The following is an 18,854-nucleotide window of genomic DNA, read 5'->3' on the forward strand; positions in this document are numbered from 1 at the left end:
CGACTGGCTCGGTTTGGATGCACAAGAGCGGGATTAGTGGCATGGACTTGGGTTATTTCAGATAGAAATGTATCACTTATTGATAAACCAACGTATTGTGAATGCTGTTTTATGCGGAGCCAACGCCCTATCCCATGCGTGTCTGTCTAATCTACATCGTCCAACCCGGCACCTCCCCTCCCAAGGCTAAGTACATCGTTTAAACACCCCAAGATTCCCTTCCAAATCCCCTCACGCCATAGAACCCCCCAAAAATCACCCTTGCCTTGGTCCTTTGGGGCGAACAACCCCCAGAGGCCCCTTGCGGACCCAGTGCCCCTACCATACGCCATCGTATACACAACCCTCGCGTGTCCCATCTCCGACACATACGGCACTCTCAAAACCCCCTCCCCAGTCCCCGCGGTAGACATTGCAAAGACATCGAACATATACCTCGGCGTCGGCGGCTCCACGAGCGGCAGCGGCCTCGCCCTCGACACACCTGGGAAGTGCCCAAAGTCCCCGCGCCACCTCCGTCTCGCCCTTCCAACGTTCTTCTGGTTCCGGTACTGCTGCTGCCTCGGCGCCGCAACGACCCTCTGCTCCGCCCACCGCGCCCCCTCGAGGACGCAATAACTCCCGCTCTCCACCTCCCCCGCGTCCCACCCCCTCAACTCGATCCCCCACCCGAACCCCGTCCCCGTACCGAAGCCCCACCCCGTCGACCGCCGCTCCCGCCCGCCTCCGACAGACCTGCCCCCGCCGTCCCGTCTCGAAGTCCGCGGCCGTCGAGGGTACGGCGGTCTGCGCCTCCTGACGTCCAGCCAGTCGCGGTCTACATCCGCCTCCCCGTCCCGCCGCGAGCGCTCGTGGGTCGTGGTATACGTCGTGGCGCAGGTGGAGGACGTGTACGTTGACATCCACGACGGCGAGTTGGTGTACATTGACGCATACACGGGCCCAGGGACGGAGAGAGTGTTCTTCTGCGCCGCATCAGGGGATTCATTGTCCGAGGGCGGGTGTTGGAGCACGACTTCTGGGATGGCGACTTCAGGGGCCGCAGGGCCGTGGTCTGCTGGCCCTGAGGCGGTGGCAGGTTCCGGAAAACAGGCGAGTTCAAGAGACGACTTCCTCAGTAAGCGCCGCGGAGCCGTGGAATCCTGCTCAAGTCGGTGTTGGCGTCGTCGTTCTCTGCACCGTTTGCACAGCCGGCTGCTGTGTTTGCACCTGGCGCAGGGGATCTCGAGGTCCGGCGAGCACGAGCTCTCGACGTCCGCCCCGTCCTCCTCGCTCGTGTCCGCGTCCTCGGCATCGGGGAAGATGTCCCAGTATGCAGAGTCCATGTTCTATAGAGACCGAGCAGGATTGCCTCTCCTTCACACGGCAGCCTCAAAGCCCGATGGACGAGCAAAAAGGAGCGAAGCGGTGGGCCAGTTGACAAGTATATACACCAGACAAAAGTGAGGCGGGACAAACCGAAAACCATGTGATGTCCTGGAATTTTTCCCGCCGTCACGTACGATGGGATGGCAAAAGAGAAAAAGTGAGACACGCATGCATGAGTAGGCAGTTGGGGTAGGGAATGTAAATGGCCGCATTGGAACGCGACCCGTCTGACAATGCAGTCCGGTTCTGGTAAGTATTATCCCCCCTCCACCCCCTGATTTTGCGGGGGATCGGAGGCCGAGCCATATGGGAATGGCGCACACTAATGGCCATACCAAGTAGCATGTGATTGGAGCGCGATGCCGCCGATGCGCGCATCAAGGTGGTGCGTCTGTATGTGTACATCACGGTGGCTGTTTCCTGAAAAGGTATCCCACAGGGTTGCTGCGGCTTCAAAGGTCTAGACTCTCTGGAGCGTGAATGTGTTCGTCCAGTGATGTGTCGCGTGTGGCTTTTTCTTGTGTGCGGTGAGGTTGATGGTCGGTAGGTGACGGCAGTCTTTACCCCTCAATGCTGTGTAACTCAGGCCGGTTGAGACTGGCAAAGGAGACGGAAACCATGAGGAACAAGAAGAAAAAAAGAAGGATTTGGTATGTTGCGAGATAGGTGCCAATGGGAACAAGCCCAGGCAATGTCATTTTGATTCCCTTTTCCAACGCCAAGCAATGCCCTACAATACAAGCCGCCCTGACACAACATTCCTTGGGACAACAAATCAGTCCCAGTAACGAATATCCCCCTCGGCGCCCGCCGACACGAACTTGCTCGTCTCCTGGGGATGCCACGCAACACATGTGACGGCCTGGTCGCCTGCCTTGAGCTTGTGGTACATCTTGCACGTCTTCCAGTCCCAGAAGCACACGAACCCCTGCGTGTCGCCGCTGGCCAGGAACTGCCCGTCGGGGCTCACGCTCACGTCGATGGCTGTGCCGGCGTTGTTGTGCCCGCGGTACGACTTCTTGCGGTTCTGCCGGAACTTGTCGTTGGCCCCGTACACGACGATCTGGTTGTCCGACGACTGGAACGCGACGTATTTCCCGCTCGGGTGTGGCGCCGCGCGCGTCATCGGGTACATGTAGGGCTCGGCGATGTACTTGATGGGGACCGGGATGTTGTAGTCCCATGCGCGGAGCGACTTGTCGTCCGAGGTCGTCATGAAGCGGCGACCCTCGTCGACAAAGGTGATTGTGTTGATGGCTGCGAGATGGTGGTCTGGGGGACGTTAGTATCTCGTAAAGAGGGCCGAGAGAGAGGGGCGGCATACCGTATTCTTGCACAATCTCGTTGCCGGCGCGCGTGTCCCACTGAACAATCTTCTTGTCCGACATGCCGGCCACAAACTCGTGCGCATGCTCCGCCGACGGGTTGAATCGCACGACATGTGGCGTCTTGCCCGTCGAGAAGCGGCTCAGACACGTGCCTGTCTCGGTGTCCCAGAGCTTGATTTGCCGGTCAAAGCTGGCCGACAGGAACTGCGTGCCAGAGTTGTTGAACGTCGCGTCCGATACCGCCTTGGCGTGGCCCGAGTATGTCCGCAGCAGCTCGCGGTTGTGATAGACGTCCCAGATCTTGACCGTCGAGTCCGCCGACGCAGATAGCAACAGGTGTCCGGACCCGGGGAAGAAGCGCAGCGCCGTGACGGCCTTTGTGTGGCTCCGCCACGTGTGGATCTGCTTCTTGGGGATGAAATTCGTGACGCTGCCGGGCTCCTTGCGCAGGTCGACGTCGAGGTCCAGCGGGACGTGCATGTATGTCCGGCCCTGGTAGTCCCTCTCCTCTGCGCCGTGGAACGTCGTCGTCTCCTCGCCCATCTCCTCAACCTCCTTCCGCCTCGCCAGCGCCGCCTCGGGCGCGCGCAGCACTGTGCCGCTCTCGACAACGTCGTCCTCGTCTGTCACCTCCTCGTACTCCTCGTCGCTTGCCAGCTCCTCGCCCTCGCGCACGACCTCATACTCGTCGCGCTTGTACCGCGCCCAAGGACCGACGTAAGCGCCATCCCCCTCAACAATGGTCGCGTCGCCCTTCTTCTCGCGCGCTGAGCGTATCCGAGCGTTCTCCTCCTTGACAGCGGTGCCCGTCTGGTATTCGCGCTCCGGCCCGCCTTTCCTTTCGATGGCGCGGTGTTTGCTGCGGAAGGTGTGTTCCGAGATGTACGTCTCTTCGGCCATTCCGGTGAGCACATTTTTGCGCTTCAGCGTCGTCGACTCATCCTTGAAGGGGTTCGCGGGGCCGACTTTGGGCCGGGAGAGATCCTCGCCGGTGTAGGGGACGACGGCGTGGTCGGGCTCTGCTTCTTGCCGCACGATGAGGGCATCCTGCGGCGCCATATTCGGCGGGTACTCTCCGAAGCCCGACATCCTAAATGCTGTCGTCTGTCGCAGGAGGATTGGCAATGTTGGGGGGTTGTGTCGCCGTGGAAATTCTGATGGTCGCGACGATGCTCATCCCAGGTCGCAGCAACAAAAGTTGGAGTCACGTGATCTGATGTCAGGGTCGACCTAGCTACCCTGTTTGGATGGTAGCACCTGCAAAATAGTTGCGACCTTTGGAGCTCTCTCAGACAGAGCACAGGCCGCAACACGGAAAGCTTGCGCAGCTTTAACAGCATACCAAATACCACAGACAACTGCGCCACGGAATCATGCCATCCAATTTGCAATGTTTGACTGTGGCCAAAAGCAGGAGGGGGGAAATAATGTTGGTGACATTCAGAGATCTGTCATTACTCAATTATCGCAACCCGCCGCTCCCAGAACCAGCCGGCCTGGCAGCAACATCAAAGTAAACAGCTAGGTATTGGTCTTGCACATCGTAACCCGCTCCCCCGTCCTGTTCGTTCGTGCCCGTTCGTTCGTGCCGCCTCCCACCGTGATAGTTTATTTCCTTTCCCGTTCATCATCATCAGAATCCAAACAGAGGCACCGAAGCCTCTGCCCGTAACTCCTACAGACCAATGCAATCAGCGCCAGATCCCCCCAAAACCACCCCGCATTCTGGTATCATGACAACACTCTCGCCCCCCCCAGCCCCATGTCTAGTAGTTGCTCGCCTGTGCACTCAGATGGTAGCCCCGGTAGGCGCATCATCCAGAGGAGGGAAGCGTTGGCGCGTAGTTGGTTCATTCTTGTCCGCGTGGCATGGTGATGTATATACTAGAATTCCGTCCCGTTTTCGTGCGCAGAGATAGGACTCCAGCATTTAGGACGACTCGTCGCGGATGAGGGCGACAATCATGCTGTAGAGGTAGAAGAAGAACATAATCAGATGGAAGCCAAGCTTCACGAAGGATTCCTGCGCACATGTCAGATACAGTTGGGCGCAGCTCGGGGATAGGCAGTCATTACCTTCTTGTGCACGTTCAGCTTGCGGAAGATTTCGGTGGCGTCTAACAAGTGGGTGTTGTCGACAATCCTGAATCATGGTCAGCGCCTCTTCTCTGTCAATAGGTCGGCTAGGCTAAGACATACTTCTTGATGTTGTAGGCGAGGAGCGGCAGGTTCAGGATCAACGGCACCCAGTACCCGTTGATCAGGAACATGAAGGTCAGGAATCCATGGACGGCGGCTTCGGGGATGATGTAAGTGTTGAGACGGTTGCAGAGGTCAATAGGGTTGATGTAGTCGCTGCAGAATCCTTCGTTAGCATCCATTGCAGACAAAATAGCTCATGGGATGACAGGGACGAGCGGCCTGCAGCAGCGGCATGGCCAGGAGGACAGCTCGTCCGAGCACGAGGAAGCCGGCGCGCGTTTCGCTGCAGGCCGGCGAGTCGCGTTCTGGGCAGTGAAGGACAGGAGCAGGAAGATACGCACCATTCCAGATCGCTGTACATGATGGTGAAGAAGACCTGCAGGAACAGGTTGACGGCGTTGACCAACACCGCGAAGAGGAATAACCACGCTTCGCCGGACATTTTGACGGTAGTGGCAGCGAGCTGCGCGAATTCGGTGTGGTGAGGTGGTGGAGAGTTGAAGAAGAGTTGCGACAGCGGCTCAATGAAAGGGCTGTTTGCTGTTTGCTGTTGTCGGTTGACGGAACTTGAGCTCGCGAGGCTGCTTGGAGCTTGATTGCGTGGGAGGTGCGGGCGGGTGGAATGCTTCGACGTCACTAGGGTGATGTAAGGTTGGAGGAGGGATGGATGGTAAAATGGATGGGAGTCGCTCGCTTCCAGTTGGGCAGCGCCGGCGTTGTGTTGTGGTGATGTTGCAAAGTCGGAGCAAGACGACACGTGTAGTAAGTCCAACGGGGTGCCGGAGATAGCTTAGGAGGAGGGAGAAAGAGGGAGAAAGAGGTGTGTGGTGATGTTGAGTCGTGGTTCCAGTCCGGTGCGAGAGGCTCGTTGGTTCTTGGGGTAGCCACTAGCGAGCCGGGTCGTGGAAAATCGGGAGGGTGGGTTACGGGGCTTCAAAACCTCTGATGATGAAAGAGGCTCGATGCCTTGCTCTGCTATCGGTGGTCTGGCTGGTTCTCACCCTACCTACTCCCGCCAGTCCACGCCAACGTCGCACTCTTCTCTTGCCCCGACTCCCCCAGTCAGTACCCCCCTCCACTCCCCCCCCCCGTCTCTCCCAGCGCTCTCCAGCCAGTGAGGCGCTATCCCCGAGGCCCTGGAAGACCCTGAAGGGCTTAGTGCAAGTCCATGTTCCCACTGCCCCCCAAGTCAGCGGCCTGCACCTCACAGGTGCGTGAGGTACGTACCCCCCAGCCGAACTCTAGCTGCTCCATCATGCTCGACAAGATTTTCATCGCGCTCCGACCGGCGAATCCCAGCGTGGGTTTTTCCACAGGTTCACATCATTCACTGAAATCCAGACCCATCAATCTCAGCCACACTGCGCAGTTAATGGTGCATGCGTGAGGGGAAAACAAACGGAACCCGCCCGTGGGTCTTTTCGTTCATGGGATCCTCGATGCCAGAACCCAGCTATTAGGCCGCTATTGAAGCTCTTTCTCCGGCGGCTTTGGAGCGAAAGCGGCGGCGGAGGGGTTCCATCCAGACCAACGGGTGGCTGGGAGCTTGGTTCCGACCTCGACTGCTTCCTAGCCCCAACTGCAACGCCGGCGATTGGGTACGAGTAATCAGAGCTTGTATATCACATGCGAAGTTCCTCTAGGAATGGTGGTCACGAAGACAACCGAGTATTGAACACTGGATGTGTTGATTACTCAATGGATGCGTGGGGGAAGTGATGACTGGATGACGAAGCCCAACCGCACATGTCAGCATGACAGCGACTCAGGATGCCCCTAGCTTTCACTTTTGACCATGACAGCTGTCGTACGTACCCATCTGCAAGGGACAGGGACCCCTCAGACCAACATAAACGCCCTCCTTGACCAAACATGGCTCACGTGGCCATCACAACTGCACACACTACGTTGGTCACGATTTCAATGTTTATGATATTCGACGGCCGCATCTCCAACCATGGCAGCCCTGGATTCGTGGACATATTCTCCCTCCATGTACCATATAATCGAGCGATGCCAGCTCATCAGTTGGCTTCATGTCTCCGTGCACTCGTCCCATGAACCCACAACCGCCCGTTTTCAACAAACTCAACGCCTCTTCAGCTCGCTTATGCCCCTTTTGATGCTAATGTGACCGTTTATGCGGCGGCGCCGTTTGTCTCGCCGTTGGTGCCGGGCATCGGAATCTTGCCACCTGGCGAGTTGGCAGTTCGGGCCGTAAGAACCTCGACTCCGTCCTCCGTTACGAGAAGAGTGTGCTCTGCGATTTGTGTTAGCTATTCGTCCCAAACGCGTTTGCAGGCTCCGAACGGACAGGGGCCACTCACCAAACTGCGCGGTCTTCTTGCCGTCAATCGTCGTGCTGGTCCAGTTGTCGGGCCAGGTGACGTCGCGGTACTTGCCGAGGGCGATCATCGGCTCGATGGTGAAGGTCATGCCTGGCTTGCACTCTCCGACCGTCTTGTTCTTGGCGTAGTGAGGGACGTTGGGAGGGCAGTGGAACAGCGAGTTGATGCCGTGGCCGCAGTACGTGCGGATGACACTGCAGTTCCTCTCCTTGGCGATCTTCTCGATGATGTTGCCGAACTCGCGAATGAGCGTTCCGGGCTTGACAGCGGCGATGGCGGCGTCGAGACAGTCGCGTGCGGCCTCCACCACTCTGACGGAGTCGGGGTCTGCCTTGGCGCGGTCGCCAACGTAGTAGGTCTCGTTCAAATCACCGTGGTAGCCCTCGAAGTAGAGAGTGACGTCGATGTTGAGAATATCACCGTCCAGGAGGACACGCTGATCGGGGATACCATGGCAAATGACTTCGTTCAGCGATGTGCACACGGACTTCGGGAAGTGGTTGTAGTTCAGGGGAGAGGGGTAGGCCTGCGGGGTTCTCGTCAGCTTCTCTCTGGGTGCGCTCCGGCGCAGATCTCTGCGCAAGGCATACTCACATTGCGCTCTATGCAGGCGTTATGCACGATCTCGTCGATGTGGTCGGTCGTAATGCCGGGCTTGATCGCGGCGGCGGCGATGTCGAGGACCTCACGCGCCAAGCGGCAGACCTTGCGCATGCCGGCGATACCTTTGGCATCGAGAATGTCCACCTTGTTCCGGTTGAGGATGCTTCGGGGGTACTTGGGAATGCCGTCTTTCCACCAGTCTGGGTGCGGAATATGCTTAGGAACGGTTCGGCGCTCGGAGAGGGGGTAGACGGGGCGCAGAGGGCCGGTGAAGGGGTACGTCGGGAATGGGTTGAAGACACCCGTCTCTGGATCTGGTTTAGAAACAACCTTTGGCGGGAGGACATGGTGCAAAATACTCGTTTCTGTCTTGTGCATGGACTTGTGGTTGGCCTGCGGAGAGAGGGTTAGTAACTGTCGCAATCGCGTCCATGGCAGCAGCACGAGGGCGTCTTCGTTGCTTACCCAGTTCTTCTTGAAGCAATCCTGCGAACAGAAGAAACTGTCTTTCACACCCAGCTTCAAGCATGTTGGGCATTGCAGGGTGCCAGCGTCGTTGGGGCAGTCAACACCAAGACACTTCTTCTTTGCTGGAGGCTCGGTCATAATGGCGGTCGTTTGGTAATGGAGGGGTAGGTGAGTGCGAGGGAGGGGCGTTCTTCTATTGCGGCCGAGGTTGTAAAGCTCGGGTTGATCGACGCGGTATAGTCAAGGAGAAAAAGAAGAAGACCCCGAAAAATCAAAGAAAATCGGCCGGGTTCAGATAGACGAGGCGACGATGTAGGGAGCTGCAATCACACGCCCTAAAATTGACGGTTCGGGTGCGGCAAAGTGACCTGACCGAGAGGAACAAATATTTCCTGTGGCAGGCTGTGATAGGCGCTTTGGCGCAGTGTTTCCCCCGCTGCAGCACCAAAACCCGGCTGTGGACTTTTTAAGCGGGCGGCTCAAAAAGCCGATGCACCGATAAGATAAGAAAGCAGGTCGCACATGTATCGATAAGATGGTGCCGTCCGATAACGATAAGACCAAAAATGTGTTTTGTAAGCCATGAGCGCAGGCGCAACCAGGTTGCCAGGGTCCAGAAAACAAGAGAGGCAACGAAACAAGCCTGAACAAAGAGAGTCTCGCTATGCATCGGAGCTTCCTTTGTCGGAGCTTCCGGGGTATTCCCGCGAACCGAACGCCGACAGGACCGCAGAGCGGCTATGCGCAAAAAAAGTCGTTGACGCCTGTGTTGCCATCCCATCCGGCTGAATTGACCCGCCAAAAGTTGAATCGTCATGCAAGACGAGATCTTCTCACGCCACGGTGCAAATCTTTCCTCGAGTCCATTCCGGCTGCATAAATGAATGAGTTGAGAACGAGAGACTAAAAGAGAGATACCCGGCGGCCCCCCAGCAACAAAAAAAACATGGCCAAGAACCAGAAAGTCGTCGTGGTCGGCGCCGGCCCCGTCGGCTCGTTGGCCGCGTTATACGCTGCGCAGCGCGGATACGATGTCGAGATTTACGAGTTGAGAGCCGGTGAGTCGCGTGTTGCTTTTTTCACTTCTCCCAAGTCTCAAATTCCCGTTTTGGGCCGGGCGACCGTTGGAAAATCATGGTGCTCGTGGATCCCGCTCCAATGTGCCCCACCAACTGAGGTGAATCGCCTAAAGGGTTCTTGACTTGACTTGAGCAACCATGGTGATGGCGGAAGCATCCTGGAGCAATCGCCAACAGTGGTTCATTGACGACTCACTTGGACGAGGACTGACACCATGCAGACCTCCGAGATCCTTCAACGACCCTCTTAAACTTCACCCGGTCCATCAACTTGGCGTTGTCGGAGCGCGGCATCAACGCCATGCGCAACGCTGGTCAGCCAAAGTTACTGGAACATGTCTTTGGCGCCACTATCCCTATGCGGGGACGCATGATCCACGGCAGAACCCCGAAAGGTGATCTGTACGAAGCCGCCCAGGACTACGACGTCCACGGCAGGGTGAGTTCATCCACAAATTCAGAGCATGGTCGCGACATGCTGACTATGACCCCAGGCCATCTACGCCGTGGACCGCGCCGGCCTGAACAAGCGCATGCTCGACATTCTTGAGGAGATGCCAAACGTCAAGTTCTTCTTCAGCCACAAGCTCACTGGCGCCGACTTCAGAAGATGCAAGGCCTGGTTCGAGGTCATGACCTCCGAGTCGGCAACAGGCCGCGCCAGGGAGATTGAGATCGACTTCGACTTCATGATTGGTGCTGATGGCGCCCATTCGGCCGTCAGGTACCATTTGATGAAGTATGCTCAAATGAACTACAAGCAGGAGTATATCGACACTCTGTGGTGTGAGTTCCAGATCAAGCCCGCGAAGCCCCCTTTGGCGGACAGCAAGGGTCCCCATTTCAGGATCTCACCAAACCATCTCCACATCTGGCCCGGCAAAGAATTCATGTTTATTGCGATCCCCAGCGACGTGAGTATCTCAACTCTGTGCCATGTCGCATAGCCAGCTGACAATGGACAGGACGGATCTTTCACATGCACGCTATTTCTGCCCAACGGGCAAACCGTGGCGCTAGAAAATGATCCCTCCAGCCTACCCGCCTTCTTCGACAAGCACTTCCCTGGCGTCACAGGTCTCATTCCAGCAGAGGAGCTGATCGCCTCGTTCAAGCAGAACCCACACTTACCCCTGATCAGTATCAAGTGCAGCCCCTACCACTACAACGCCTCCGCAGTTCTCGTTGGCGACGCCGCCCATGCCATGGTTCCCTTCTACGGCCAAGGCATGAACGCGGGCCTGGAAGATGTCCGAATCCTCTTCTCCATCCTGGACAAGCACTGCCGCATGAGCGAGGTCAACGACCCTACAGGAGAAGCCGACATCTCCGCTGCGGCAGCTCATCAAAGAGGTGTCGCGCTGGCCGAGTACACGGCGAACAGAGTCCCCGACGCGCACTCCATCAACGACCTTGCGCTCCAGAACTACGTCGAGATGCGCGCCTCGGTGCTATCTCCTCGATACCGTCTGCGGAAGTGGCTCGAGGAAACCATGTCTGTGTACCTGCCCGGGCTGGGCTGGCAAACCAAGTACTCGCGCGTCAGTTTCGGAAACGAGCGGTACTCGGAGGTCGTCTCCAAGAGCGACCACCAGGGCCAGGTGCTGATGAAGACGTTCGAGGCGTTTGTGTGCAGTCCGCTGCTGGTCGGGGCCGTGTATTTGTGGTGGAAGCGGCCGCAGGCGGTTGTGGGTGCTGTCCAGGGGCTTTTGCGGACTCTGTTGCAGGCGACGGAGCGTGCTTGAGGGCGTGTTTATGATTTGGATACCAAGGTTGTATTTGTACATTAGAAAAAGGATGGAGAATATTTCTCATGACGGCTTTGCTCTACGATCAATTTTACTATGCATCTAAGAAAGTCATGCCCTATGAAGCGTGCGATGGTAGGACGGAAACGGTCTTATCTCGCATGGTTTCGGAAGTTTCAATGAGACTTATAAAGGCAGTATCGCCAGTGCAGCCTCCTGTCGAAGTTGTTTTTTATTTTTGTTCTTGACTACTTTATTCACCATTGTGCACCACCACCCTCGTTCTCACCTCAGGAAATGATGTCACGCCGGGTCCTAAAGCACAAAGCAAATAATAGGTCTAAGTTGTATATGATTCGTACGATACACATTCCAACAGTACTAGACAAGGCTTTCACGAATTAACAGATACTAGGAGCTTGTGGGGGAAATGTGATGGTTCAGCCGTAACGGTATGAGCAGAAATCAAACTCTCAGCGTAATCCTAGGCTTGAAATATCGCATTGCAGGCTTCTTCGTTTCTTTGGTCTTCAAATAGTTAAGAGTTTCGAAGAACAAGCCCAGAAGTCTGGACGCTTGTATCGCGGTTTTCAACATTGAAGCCTCAGCCTCAAGCCACCCCTTCACACACTAACTCCGTCAAGACCCTTGTACAGCGGCCAGCGGTACTCTTCACTTGGATCGTTGAATCTGGCCTTCAAGTCCATTGTGGCGATCTTATCCATGTCCTCCCCGTCCAACACAAAATCAGACTCCAAGTTCTCCTTGATCTGCCACTCAATGACACTCTTGGGAATCACCGACCTGCCGCTGTTCACGCCCCACGCGAGCGCAACCTGGACGGGCGTCTTGCCGTGTTTCTTACCGACCTCGGCGAGCACCGGGTGGTCAACAATCCGCCGCATGTGCGACTGCTGCTTGCTCCACGAGACTTCCCTATAAAAAGAGTTCTGGTTGCCCAACGGAGAGAAGTGCGTCATGTGGATGCCGTGGGCGCGCTGCCAGTCCGCGAAGGCGCGTTGTTGGAGGTACGGGTGCAGTTCCATCTGGTGAACCGCCGGGACCTGCCGTGGTCTCGTTAGTATCCAGTTGGATCTCCGACTACCCAAACCTGGGTTGGTTACATGGACCGAGGTAACTTACCACCGAAAGTTTGTCGAGAAGGGTCTGTACCTCGTTCTGACTGAAGTTTGACACTCCAATCGCCCTCGTCTTCCCTGTCTTTAGAAGTGCCTCCATCGCCTTATATGTATCCACAAACGTCGTCTTGCCCATGACCATGTTTCCCGCCGTGTCTTTAGGGAAGCGGTCTTCGCCCCTAGCAAAAGTGCAAGGGTAGTGCATTAGAAAGAGGTCCACATAAGGGGTGTCAAGGTCTTTGAGAGAGGCGTCAAGAGCAGTCTCGACATCCTCGGGGTGATGCGAGTTGCACCACAGCTTAGTCGTGAGGAAGATATCCTTTCGGGGAACGCTGCTTGCCTTGATGCCCTTGCCGACTTGAGCCTCGGTATCGTAGCTGAGATCGCCTCATTAGTGCTTTGGCTCTCATAGGGCTGGGAGAGGAGACTTACACCCTCGCGGTGTCAATATGTCGGTATCCACTATTCAGCGCCATCTTCACGGCATCTTCCTGAGCATCTGGGTCTTGAAAGGTCCCGAAGCCGATGGCGGGTATCTTGGCGCCTGTGTTGAGCTCCCATTGTAACGCACGCCTTGTGATACCTCTGACTTGTCGCTTGAGCAAGCTGGGCTGCGGCCTGGACAAGGACAAGAGACTAGTTCGGATCAAGTTGACATTCATGGTTCTTGGAGAAGACAATGTTCACAGATTGCAAATTGAATAAATAGGGTCACAAGTCTGGTCGGTTGAATTTGCAAGTGGGAGGTTCAGTCTCGTCGTCCGGTGACGGCTCAGCTTTTGAAGAAGTGTGTTTACGGATTGCTAGACTATCAAAGGACATTGGATGTCATCTAGCTTGGTGTTTGCCACGGGACGGTGCAATTATACTGGCTTTGCATAGCCGGACGCAAGCTATGTCATACATGGTGACTTCTCATCCCGCCGCTTCGAGGGTTGTTTGCATCTAGTCTCCCAAGTGGGTTTGATTCCTAATGCGCTGTATGTGTGTGAATCACTAAGAAACTGTTGCAGACTGGGACAGCCAAGCGATTCCATTACAGCTGTGGTGTCGTGGGGATCCCTCGCATCCCGCATCCCGCATCCCGCATCGCACGTTGTCGTCTCGAGGGTAAGAAGCTCCAAGTTCCCCGCGATTGCGGAGTCCCGGTCTCTGGGAGGGGCTGTTCTTGGCCAGCACGCGGTCGTCTCGAGGGAACACGCGACCAACTCCGCGGATCCTGTGAAACTTCGAAAGACGTGTAGATCGATCGAGCCTTAAAGTTGAGAATTAAACAGCTTTAAAGATGGATAAGCCCCTAAGCCGGATGATCATCATTAAACTCCAATTGCGTTAAGAGCTGCACAGCTAACCGAAACCTTGCTGCACCATTGACCTCTGCGACAGATTTTATTGCCAGATATCCGTGAACTCTTTGAAAAGATTACCACCATCTACGTAGCGAAAATGTCTTCTTCAACAGTTGACGCGAGGTCGGCCGGCGCAAACTCAAGTACTGTCAACGTCCAGCCTATTCTGACACTGTCTGGAAAGATCATCGCAGGTAAGTCAGCCGCTAACAACTAGGCAATACATGATCGGCTTCGTTTGCTGACAGTGTTAGTCACCGGCGCAAACCGCGGCATCGGCCTCGGCGTCGCAGAATGCTGCCTCCTTAACAACGCCGCCAAGGTCTACTCCATCGACCTTGCGGAACCGGGCGAAGAGTTCGCGGCGGCGTCGAAGCAGTTCCCCGGCCGTTTGTTTGCAATCACCGCAAACGTCACCGACGAGGGGAGCATAACGGCCGCCATCGACAAGATTGTCGAGGAGTCCGGCGCGATCCACGGCGTCGTCTGCAACGCGGGCCGGACAAACCACAAGGCTGCTCTTGACTTTTCAAAAGAAGAGATTGAGACGCTGTTTGGTGTCAACGTAAGTCGCCCAGAAACTGACTCATGAGAAGTAAAGGCTGAAACTAACCGCCGCAGCTTTTCGGCGCGTTCTACACTGCCAGAGCTGCCGCGAGGGCTTTCATCAAGTTGAACATCAAGGGTTCCGTCGTTTTCACAGCCTCCATGGCATCATACCGCCCAAACAAGGTAAGGGAAGCGCATTTGATGGCCGAGGGTGTGTGCAACGCTGACACGTCGAAAGCGCGTCCCATCAGCGCCATATGGTGCTTCAAAGGCAGGCGTCCGCAACATGGCTCACACGCTCGCCATGGAATGGGCCAAGTACGGCATCCGCGTCAACAGCGTGTCTCCCGGTCTCGTGCGCACCGCCATGACATACTGGGTGCCGCAGCAGCCGGACTGGGAGCAGCAGCTTAAATACTACGGAGGCATGCCCCGGTTGGCCGAGGTGCAGGAGCTTGGAGGCGCCTACGTCTATCTTCTAAGTGATGCGGCGAGCTATACTACCTCGATCGACATTCCTGTCAATGGTGTCATTGGGAGTAAGTCGAGTACGGATCTGACTTTGATGAACTGTCGCTAATACTGCTTTTAGTTTGCTAAAAAGGCGAGGGAGTTGGTAATTTATTGAAGAAGGGGGTGTCAACGGGAAACCCCATCACTGATATTTACGTATATACGAATCATCAAAACAAACTAGAATCACAATAGCACAGGAGCGTCTTGATCAGTCTCAATGAGTGTAAGGCTCGCGTGGCCGTTGGGATGACGAGCTTCGGCCGAGCGATATTGAGCCCTGACCTTCGGAGCCGGCCGTGTCTCGGGTTACCCTTTCTGGTCATGTCTGCAGCGAGTGCTCGCTTGCATGTGGCGAGCTTTGATTGCGAAGTGCAGGGGTTGTACACAACTGCCCTTCTGAGCTTTTAAGCTGCTCTGAATCAGTCTGCGCCCCCGAGACTCAGGGGTACTGAGCTAAGTTTTGACCTTCCGCAAGCACCGTTGAGCCCTATGGGAACTTGACCGAGAAACAAGATGTCGAACTAGCGAGGATGAGCCCGAGTTCGTCGATTCGCGCGTGGGGGTTCATTATGATAAACGAAATGCAACGTCTGTGTCGCTCGCATTTCCATTGGTATTTCCAGACTCGTCTCAGTACCACTATGCAAGTCATGTCTATGAAGCCTCGGTTTGATTGACTCGGCAGTTCCGTCCTGGTTGCGAGCATATCACGTGCAGGGGATATACACGTGCAACCTTGCGTTGCATTTTGCGCTGAGCCTCAATTGTCGGCCGAAGACTGAATGTCACAGCATTTGTTTGGTCCAGCACTATACACTTAGATATCTGCCACGAAAGAGTGATGGTTGTCTAATTAGGCCAAATGACCGTCCCGCTCTTTTCCCGGAGAGCCAATGCGTGGCAGGACTCTTCAAGTATTCATCAATTACGTGTAACCAGGCCGTTGGGATTCTATCATTTTCGGAAACCGACATGTGCTTCCAAATGTCGTTCGACTTCACCAGGAGAACCTAACTCAAAATACTCGCAGCTCAGTCGGCACGCTGGCAATGCTGAGGAATGGTGCCATGGCGGATTGCTCCGCAAATCAAGGTTTCGAGCTCCATCAGTGGGGCAGCGGCCTCAAAAAACAACCGCGCGCAAGACTCCATCCCTCGGGCTCGGATATCAGAGGACTCCACAGCTTGCTGGGAAGTGGGAGCTGGAGACTAGCTGGAGCTGTACAAAGAAGAGACGAATTTGAGTACCACCCTAGAGACCCGCCAAACCCCTCGGGGAAATCACAACTCAAACGGTTAAACCCACCATGTGCAGCTCATCTCATGAGAAACCAGCATAGCAACGGGGAAGGATTCTGCATCCGCGCCAAGCCTTCAGTCGACAAGAGATCCATCACTCTCTTCCAGCGACGGCCCACCCCTCGACCAAACGAGAAATTCAATTTTGTCTTGTCGCACGCGCCAGCGCTTCCTGTTCATTCAATTTCCCTAGCAGAATATCCACTGTGGCGGAGTTTCCGTTACATTTAGACATTTTCAGCGCATAAACCGAACCAGTGCTAAAGAAGAATCATTGCCGACAGGCCGCATCAAGTGAATCGCCTGTCCCGGAGTCTTGAGCCGAGCCAGTTCTCGGAGCATGGGCAGGAATGCGATCCCAATTGCTCTGTCTGGCAGGTATTGACAGGTTTCGCCATATCGCAATTTTGGTTATCTATGAGAACTCCTCGTTTACCATGGCCAAGACTCTCCGACGGCTCGGGCACTTTTCTCGGACGGGATGGTCACTACCGTATCGACGCCAGTATTTCGTACTTGCGGGCCTGCTCCTCTATATCAACGAACCAATGGGCAGGTGATCCGATCCTGATGGCGGGATACCCTTGACTCGTTTGGCATGTGAGGGCTAGAAATGTCCCATTTAGGCAAGTCGGACCCTCGCATGTGGCTCGTTCTCCTTAGAATCTTCAGGCTTAGCACCTCGAAGAATTAGTCAGGATGACTGAGGGTGCCCCCCACAGCGAGAGTTACCTCAGCCAAGGAATCCAGACAGATGGAAGACATCGAATTGATTAGATTAGATCGTGCTTGACCAATCTGCAGGCTCGCTCCATCGTCCCTCGACTCAGGTGACAAGGGAGGCCCTTGCCTCTAAGTTGGAAGTTGAGCCGACAAGGCCCCAATGGTTTGATGTTTTTTTGTTTCCCCACGACTTGAGATGAACCAGTACCTGCTGTTCCTGAAGCCCATGCGGCATAACCCCGCGGCCGCCGGGGATGGAATGCCCCGACATGGACAGTCGCTCAAGTGGACGGAGACCAAGTCGTGAAAAGGGGGATGTCCAAGATGACCTTGAGCGAAAGGAATACGTATAAATGCGTTGGCCTCGCCGTTCCACCTGGTAGGAATCCCCTTTCCTCTTGGCAAGGATAGTCACTCACTCTTTCACTCATTCTTCCCCCCCACGTTCTCTACAGCACAGTACACGATGCGTTCTTTCCTTGTTGCTACACAGTTCCTCGCCGCCGCCATGGCGGCCGAGCCCTGGAACAACGAGGTCGACACTGGCTTCGAGATCTACCTCGCCAGCGCCAACTTCACCGAGGGCACGCAGCCCCTTCTCAAGGACATCCGCGCCATCCCCGATTTCGACTTCGCCGCCCGCCAAAAGCTCGACAACCAGATGTACTCTTTCTACCGCACCGGCACCGCCGGCGAGTTCAGCTACCGCCACAACCTCGATGTCTGGCAAAAGGTCCAGCTCCGCTCCAAGCACCTCAGCGACGTCACGAAGCTCAACGAGACCATGGGCACCACCATTCTGGGCTACAACTTCAGCGCCCCCGTCTTCATCTCCCCGGCTGCCCGCGCCGTCTACGGAGACGAGGCTGCGGAGCTGAATCTCGTCCGCGCCGCTGGCAACGAGAACATCCTGTACATCCCATCCATGTACGCCTCCAAGTCCATCGAGGAGATCGCCACCGGCAAGGTGAACGGCACCCTCAATGGCCCCCAGGTCATCTTCCAGCAGATCTACACCAACGCCAACCTTTCTGTCACCTGGGACAACATCCGCCGTGCCGAGCGCACCGGTGCCAAGGCCATTGTCTGGACGATCGATGCCCCCGGTGACTCCGTCCGCCACCGCGCTGCACGTTATGACACCACCAATGCCAACTCTGTCTCTTCCGCCCTCACCTGGGACATCTACGACCAGATGAAGAACCACACCACCCTGCCCATCATCCTCAAGGGCATCACCACCGCCGAGGAGGCTCTCCTTGCCGTCGAGAAGGGTGCCAAGGCCATTTACATCTCCAACCACGGCGGCCGCCAGCTCGACCACACCCCGGCCCTCTCGAGATTGCCTACGAGATCTACCGCAACGCCCCGGAGGTCTTTCAGAAGGTCGACGTCCTCGCCGACAGCGGTGTCCGCTACGGTAACGATGTCCTCAAGCTGCTCGCCCTCGGCGTCAAGGCCGTCGGCATGGGCCGTCCTTTCATGTACGCCAACTGCTACGGTCTCGAGGGTGTCACCAAGGCCATCAACATTATCAAGACTGAGATCGTCCGCGATGGTGCTCAGATGGGCGTCACTGACGTCCACAACATCAGCATGAGCTTCGTAAGTTTATTTGTAGCTGCTATAGATCGTTGAAAAACATGAATGCTAACCCGTCACAGCTCAACACCCGCCAGCTCGAGCAGAACGTCTACCTTTTCGACAAGCAGTAAATCCAGCGCGTTTGTAGGCGTTGTGAGGTTTATGGATCACGATTAGAAAGGTCTGATTGTATAAGCATTGCCGCGACAAAGTGGCGTTATGTCTGGGTTGGAATTAGTATTTAGGACTCATGTCTGGGAGCCATCTTCTTGTCCATACTTGACTAAAAAGGTACATAGCACAAAAAGGTCATGCCTGAATTCAACGTTTGCTTTCGTGAAGTGTACTTGAACTCGAAACTTTAGTGTTGAAAATCACGGAAATCTCTATTGAAAGATTCTGGAGCTAAGGGAGCCCATCTATCTCAAACAGCGGTGGGAAATGCGCGTATAGAGCCAAGACCTCATGGGTGCTGCGAATCCGGCCTCGGCCCCGCCTTCACTCGGCGGAAATTCCCCCATGAAACCCCCAAGAGAGGCTTCTACAACTTGC

General features: G+C 55.7%; 8 protein-coding genes across 8 annotated transcripts; 3 read left to right on the forward strand and 5 right to left on the reverse strand.

The window, feature by feature from the left end:
* Positions 1-146: 146 nt before the first annotated feature.
* Positions 147-1,325, reverse strand: ColSpa_01640 (uncharacterized protein; the record flags this gene model as incomplete). Its single annotated transcript, XM_049267852.1, has 1 exon — positions 147-1,325. The coding sequence occupies one exon, from the start codon at positions 1,323-1,325 to the stop codon at positions 147-149; it is 1,179 nt and encodes a 392-aa protein (XP_049123809.1).
* An 818-nt stretch (positions 1,326-2,143) lies between these two features.
* On the reverse strand, positions 2,144-3,785 carry ColSpa_01641 (pre-mRNA-processing factor 17; the record flags this gene model as incomplete). Its single annotated transcript, XM_049267853.1, has 2 exons — positions 2,144-2,640; positions 2,693-3,785. 2 exons carry the CDS (start codon positions 3,783-3,785, stop codon positions 2,144-2,146), a joined length of 1,590 nt encoding a protein of 529 aa, XP_049123810.1.
* Positions 3,786-4,626: 841 nt separating this feature from the next.
* On the reverse strand, positions 4,627-5,340 carry ColSpa_01642 (ER-derived vesicles protein ERV14; the record flags this gene model as incomplete). Its single annotated transcript, XM_049267854.1, has 4 exons — positions 4,627-4,719; positions 4,773-4,839; positions 4,896-5,051; positions 5,240-5,340. 4 exons carry the CDS (start codon positions 5,338-5,340, stop codon positions 4,627-4,629), a joined length of 417 nt encoding a protein of 138 aa, XP_049123811.1.
* A 1,696-nt stretch (positions 5,341-7,036) lies between these two features.
* Positions 7,037-8,455, reverse strand: ColSpa_01643 (methionine aminopeptidase 1; the record flags this gene model as incomplete). The annotated part of the gene is made up of 4 exons (XM_049267855.1): positions 7,037-7,158; positions 7,226-7,772; positions 7,841-8,242; positions 8,315-8,455. The coding sequence occupies 4 exons, from the start codon at positions 8,453-8,455 to the stop codon at positions 7,037-7,039; spliced, it is 1,212 nt and encodes a 403-aa protein (XP_049123812.1).
* An 808-nt stretch (positions 8,456-9,263) lies between these two features.
* On the forward strand, positions 9,264-11,141 carry ColSpa_01644 (kynurenine 3-monooxygenase; the record flags this gene model as incomplete). Its single annotated transcript, XM_049267856.1, has 4 exons — positions 9,264-9,375; positions 9,618-9,835; positions 9,891-10,310; positions 10,362-11,141. 4 exons carry the CDS (start codon positions 9,264-9,266, stop codon positions 11,139-11,141), a joined length of 1,530 nt encoding a protein of 509 aa, XP_049123813.1.
* Positions 11,142-11,767: 626 nt separating this feature from the next.
* On the reverse strand, positions 11,768-12,945 carry ColSpa_01645 (putative oxidoreductase; the record flags this gene model as incomplete). The annotated part of the gene is made up of 3 exons (XM_049267857.1): positions 11,768-12,208; positions 12,288-12,660; positions 12,716-12,945. 3 exons carry the CDS (start codon positions 12,943-12,945, stop codon positions 11,768-11,770), a joined length of 1,044 nt encoding a protein of 347 aa, XP_049123814.1.
* Positions 12,946-13,729: 784 nt separating this feature from the next.
* Positions 13,730-14,781, forward strand: ColSpa_01646 (D-arabinitol 2-dehydrogenase [ribulose-forming]; the record flags this gene model as incomplete). The annotated part of the gene is made up of 5 exons (XM_049267858.1): positions 13,730-13,826; positions 13,881-14,197; positions 14,254-14,364; positions 14,420-14,720; positions 14,774-14,781. 5 exons carry the CDS (start codon positions 13,730-13,732, stop codon positions 14,779-14,781), a joined length of 834 nt encoding a protein of 277 aa, XP_049123815.1.
* A 2,445-nt stretch (positions 14,782-17,226) lies between these two features.
* Positions 17,227-18,433, forward strand: ColSpa_01647 (cytochrome b2, mitochondrial; the record flags this gene model as incomplete). The annotated part of the gene is made up of 3 exons (XM_049267859.1): positions 17,227-17,992; positions 18,034-18,323; positions 18,383-18,433. The coding sequence occupies 3 exons, from the start codon at positions 17,227-17,229 to the stop codon at positions 18,431-18,433; spliced, it is 1,107 nt and encodes a 368-aa protein (XP_049123816.1).
* Positions 18,434-18,854: the final 421 nt, after the last annotated feature.

Source organism: Colletotrichum spaethianum, assembly GCF_022836535.1.
Source record: "Colletotrichum spaethianum MAFF 239500 DNA, contig03, whole genome shotgun sequence".
Taxonomy (NCBI): Eukaryota; Fungi; Ascomycota; class Sordariomycetes; order Glomerellales; family Glomerellaceae; genus Colletotrichum; species Colletotrichum spaethianum.